The sequence below is a fragment of the Typopeltis vanoorti genome, chromosome 5 (genome assembly GCF_054136105.1).
Source record: "Typopeltis vanoorti isolate ZY-2024b chromosome 5, IOZ_Tvanoo_1.0, whole genome shotgun sequence".
In the NCBI taxonomy this organism is placed as follows: Eukaryota; Metazoa; Arthropoda; class Arachnida; order Uropygi; family Thelyphonidae; genus Typopeltis; species Typopeltis vanoorti.
In genome coordinates, this window is record NC_143553.1 from 44,909,752 (window position 1) to 44,915,751 (window position 6,000).

General features: G+C 31.9%; 1 protein-coding gene across 1 annotated transcript in view; it reads left to right on the plus strand.

The window, feature by feature from the left end:
* The window catches only part of LOC150106349 (protein slit-like), a 427,776-nt gene extending 422,447 nt beyond the window's left edge, over positions 1-5,329 (plus strand). Inside the window, exon 35 of the mRNA XM_090392392.1 lies at positions 1,891-5,329. Within this exon, the coding sequence (XP_090248518.1) occupies positions 1,891-2,114 (224 nt within the window). The 3' untranslated portion in view covers positions 2,115-5,329. The remainder of the gene's footprint in view (positions 1-1,890) is intronic.
* The last annotated feature ends 671 nt before the right edge of the window (positions 5,330-6,000 follow it).

Genomic DNA, 6,000 nt, shown 5'->3' on the forward strand with positions numbered 1-6,000 from the left:
AAATTAGCAGTAGTATTACAATATTTATTTGGAACTGAGTTCTTGAGACTATTTTAGAATTAACTGCAAAAGTGCCTCCTGGACCCCCCCCCAAGACACTGACACAACATAATTTACACAACTCCTAGTTCATTTAAAATGACTTAACAAACTATAAGAAAATTAACATCTCATCAGCCAGACTTTAAAGCATTAACAGCAAAATGAGTTAGTAGTAGTACATGATCAAGTTTTACATAGATAATAATAATATACCATTAACTTATACAATTTGATATACAGTGTTACATAGACTTCTTGATGTTTATGCTTATATGTTGCTTCTCCAGCATCATATGCTGTTTAAGGAAATTAACAATGTAGACTTCATAATAACTAAAAATATTTAGTTAATACTTCCTATATTTTGCTGAAGTTAAATCGGCATTTTCAGGGATTAATACACTGATATTAAACACATTTCAGTAAAAAAGGAAAACAGGAGAAATCCAAGACCTCAAGTCCTACAATTATGCCACTTATCAGCTTTGGTTGGCTGTTGGGCTGATTGTCTGCAGATGAGGGTTTTTCCTTATGAGGGGTAGTCCGATATAGCCATATTTGGTAAGAGCTGCAGCAGAAAAACTTAAATCTACTTTGGTGGAGTAAGGTGGCTTTTCCCCCACTGGATCCTGTGCCAGGTATCCAGGGTTATGGTCTGCTAATCCTGAGAGGCCATAGTGGTGGAATAGAATATAATCCTGGTGCTCTGATATCCTACCTGTTTGTCCATAAAGGTTGTAGCTGGTCTTTGGGAGAGGGGGTGTGTGTGGGGGAATAAGGGTTGCCAGCTTTTTTGTGTGATTTATAGACTTTAGTTTGATGATTATCCATATATATAACAAAACAAATGCCAAAATTCTTGCAAATTTTAAAAGAACAAGATAGCATTTTGGTTAGTTATTATTGAAGCCAAAAAATTATTTATCACTCACTTAAATGCACTTTCAATAGTGTAAATGGTAGAACCATGTGATGTGCATCCTTTTGTTGAAAAAGACCTGGGTTTATAATTCATCAGTGACATGAAAAATATGTATAGGAAACTATATAAATCAAGTGGATATTAAATCCAGTATTATTTCAAAGCCAAATGCAGAAACTATGAAAGTTTCATACGAAATTTGACCAGAGAACTTACGGGAATACACTCGCCGGCATTTATGAGTTGCCCTAGCGTGGACCTTATAGAAAACATGATTGCTTGCTCAAGCATCCATCTTCTATTCCAGTGAAATCTTATCAAAATGGCCCAAATAGAAGGCGAATATATGGACACTAGGGCAACTCGTAAATGCTGGCGAGTGTATTCCCATAAGCTCTCTGGTCAAATTTCGTACGAAACTTTCATAGTTTCTCCATTTGGCTTTGAAATAATGCTGGATTTAATATCCATTTGATTTATATAGTTTTGCATTGTTGAAATGAAGCCTTTTGGGCTCTTTATTTTAGTAAATGCATAGGCGAGACTTTTTGAGAGAAGGTTAAGTTAGCTGGTTCCATGGAAAAGTGGTAGTGATTTTCACACCTGAGGTATGCTAGTATGAAACTTCAGAAGGGGAAAAAAGAGGAGGGGAGAGGCGTGACCTTGTGTAGGAAACAATTAGTGTGGTTGAGGAACTAGAACAAGGATTTTACAGAACCCAGTCTTTTAAGGATTACTGATATAGAATTAGCACATCCTCCCCACCCTACTGTATGACAGCTAACCAAACTCATTTAAAGAAGTTGATGAAATACACTTCCTTATAATATTTGGTCATTTTAATTCTGTTGTCTACAACAAACATTTAAAATACATATTTGAATTTCATTACTGATAAATCATAAAAAAATGTTTAATTTCTATAGCTCCTACATGTCAAAAAGAACAGTATCGAGAATTTTTAGAAGAAAATGGATGTCGCTCCACTAAAAAACTCAAGATAGCCCAGTGTATAGGATCATGTGGTGACCAGTGTTGTCGTCCACTTAGAACAAAGAAACGGAGTGTGCGGATGGTGTGTTCAAATGGTACCAAGTACACAACACAAGTAGAGGTGATAAGGAAATGTAAATGTTTACAAAAATGCTGAACTCCTTGCCAGATATTTCTGGAAATTTGTGATGTATTTTTTTTGTACAATATTCCTCTCCCACTGTTGTACTAGGGCCTCTCCTAATCTTGTTGCGTCCAGCTTCATCATTCTGAAGACATCTGTTCCCAGAGCTGAAAGAACACGACTTCATATATAAGGTGGAAAAAAAAACAAAAAAAAAACAATTTTTTATGGAATTCTAATGTCGATACAGTATTAGTACTTTAAACTACAGAGCAGTTTTTTTACTGATGTTGCTGGATTACTTAATCCAGATTCTATTCTTAAATATCACAAAACTATAGTTTGGGCAAGCACTACAAACTATAATGACTACTCTTAATATATATTTGATATTGTTTAACATCAACTATCCATATATAATCCAAAACATTAATTTATTAATTTTTGTGTTATGTGCTTCTTAATTTTAAGCTACTGATAAAAGATGTAAAAGGGGATACACAATAAAGGGATAACCACAATACATACTTGGAAATTGTTCTAGTGACCTATATCGTTTAGTAAAAGTGATGTGTAATATGACTGTTCTTCTTCAAGGGATTTAATATTCAGCATTAAAAATATTTCTACTAAAAGTGTATTTAAAAGCATATATGGCCAGTAAGATGAATTTTTCAGTTCATCAAATACCAACATGCTATATTTTAGCACTATGTGCTTTTATATTATTACCCATGCATTTATACAGTCAATTTTTCTGGATACACAACATTAAACCAAAGAAAGGTCATGAAGGATTTACAAACACGTGGTTATTACAAGCATGTTTCAGAGTGAGAATTATCTTTTAAATGGCAAGACCCACTCCAGTCATATCATATTAAAGCTATTTCAATCTAAAGCAAGACAGCAAAACTACTGTCACTGTTCTTATTTTGATGAATATTTCTCACACATTTTCATCTTTCTAATTATCTTATATATAACGAAAGCTATAATTTGTTATTTATCCAATGATTGAATATTTTTCTACAGCATTACTGAATATGCTGTTAATAAGAATTGTTCAAACATTTGTGAACCTAACCTTTGCTACCATTTGTAGTCTTTTTTAAAATAATTTCATGCATGTGGTTTAAAAAATTTTCAGCAAAGAGTAAAGTTTGATTCATTTTAATTCAAGACAAAAGAATTACTATGATGGTATATTTTTGTACATGCATTACGAAGCTTCCATTTTTCTATTGAAAACGCAATATATTCTGGGCAGTTAGTCATAAATTTTGCGAAGGAATTGAGTTTGTATCATAAATTATGTTTTATGTAAAATATTACATTCTGTAGACCACCAAAAGTATTCCAAAATAGGATTTGAAAAACGTTTTTCAGACTTGTTGAAAGAGCTGGCTGAAACAAATGCGGTGTATCATATTCTTGGAACCAGTCGGCAGACTTGTTAAAAAGGATACTTTGTATTAGACTGTTATGAATGTACTGATGCTGAAGGACAATGATCAAAGGAAAGCAATAGAGTGAAAGAGTAGATTTCTTCAGTAATATTGTGTGATCAAAGATTTTTGCTAAGTAATAGCATTTGTACAGCTTGTGTTTTCTATATCAACATGATCTATTTACATATACACATATGCTATACAATTTGCAGTTACGTTTACAAATCTTAGGACAATGGCTTAATTATTAGTGTGCTGTCAGGTATTAGTACCACAACTCTGTTTATTGTAAGTTTATTTAAACAGGTACAAAGAGGAAAGTAACTTCTGCTATATAAAATCATAACGCACAGATAACGAAAAAGTAGACTAAAAATTATACACTCACTTTTAACTGATGAATATTTGGTCAAGTGCACTTTAATTTATTGTAAAATGATTTTTCAGACTTATGATCTGCTTTTAATGAGCTTTGACAGAGAAGTTGTGTAGTTCCATGCACTATCATAATGAATAATAACAATCCAATATTTAGCTGCAAATATGATAATCAGTTTAGATGAGGAACTGTCATGAGAAGTCCATGTAAAATAAAAGAAGCAATTTTCGCAAATTCCTAAGAGAATACAATTCACACCCACCCATTTTCTTAAATCCACTTATGTGAATCTTTTGATATGTGTCCATTATTCATCATAGTCGCATATATTTATGTGAATAAACTTTCTTTGTACATTTGATTGCTGCATTTATTTCATTTCTCTTGCTCATCCTGTTTTCCATCGACATAAAAAAGTTTCTTACATGACAGGGCACTACTGCCTGTTGAAAATATTGGGATACATAACAAATATTTAACATACAGCTGATGTAAATGTAGATGTAGTATATTATTAATTTCTTATATTTAGTGACTTATCCACCATCTGGTCACAGTGGCATGCTTACTGCTATTTTTTTTTCCTGTTACAGTGACTTTTCCTACTTTGTACCCTGCTGCTGTTACTGCACTTGGCAGCCAATATTTTGTTGACTTCCAGAATTACAATAAGTCACAGAATTTTTTTTTGTATAGTATATGAGGTTTTTGATTATGTTGTATGTATAATCAGCAGAAACTGGTGATAATAAATGTCTGATTTTTTTTTCTCTTTCTTAATTAGTGAATTCTTGCTTCACAAGCTAGTTACAGAATTGTTATTAGATTAAAATATATATACTTAAACATTGGTGACTCTTAGCATTATTTATAGAAATTACAGTATACTTCTACAATATATCATGAACACAATTTAATATCTTTATCAGAGAAAACAATAAAAGATAAATTATAGCAAAATGGTTAAACTAAACACAGCAGTACTACAAATTCTGGATAAAATTAGTTCACTATGTAGCTTGGTTGGATGTGGTGGAATGAGGTTTGTGCAATCAGAGATTTTGTAACCTAAATATGTTTCGAATAAAGTCAAAAGAGAGATAACACCATATTCTTTTATATTTACAATAAGAAAGTTTCTAAAGATTTTGGCAGTCTCCTTAACATGTTCACTGCCCATTTACAATGTAAAGGATGGTGTTTTTGGTGTGAGACATCATTAGATATGTTAGCACTACCTATAGGCTTTTGTTGATGTCATTGTCAAGTGCATTTCTTGGCATTAGCATTTAAATTTATCAGGAAAGTTATCTCCAATGAAATACAACTGCTCTTTTAAAATATTGAAAATTTAAATTATGGATTTTTTTTTTTTTTAATTAAAACACTTGGAATTGATTTTTGATAATATATACTAGACATTGTCAACTTTCTTGAAAACTGCAAAGATGAATTTACCATCCAAGAAGCAAAAGTGCTCATGCAATAACTTAAAATGTTATAAGAAGAATGAATAGTATGGGAAAACTAATTTGTGTATTAATGCTTTTTCTTTTGCAGCAGTAACAACATGCTTGCATAAGTGGTTTTTTTTAACTTCATTTCTCTCAACTATGCGTGGTTCTGCATGTGCATTAAATCTTGTAAACACATAAATACAACATTGAAAAGCCTGCTGATTTGCACATATGGACAAAATCTTATTTAAGTACTGTTTGTTATTCTATCAGACAAATAGTAGTTAATTCAAAGGAAACTATCATACATCCCATTCTGAGGAAGTTATATGTTATAGCAATGAAGTGTTGATGTACACTGTGGAAGTATACTGTGACTTTCTTTAAAATCATATGGAAAATTGCACTGGATTTGAAAATCTAGTTAAGGCTGTACATCTTTCCCAGGGATATACAACCAAACTGGGATGGTGATGCAAATTACTTTTCAATGCAAATTTGCTGTGCATCAAATTTTTACTATTCTAATTTTGAGGGGGAAAAAATTAATTCTACCCTTTAACAAGAGTTGTTAACTTGTACATACTTGCTTTTAAATCTGTGGACATACAAAAAATTAATTATATCAAATT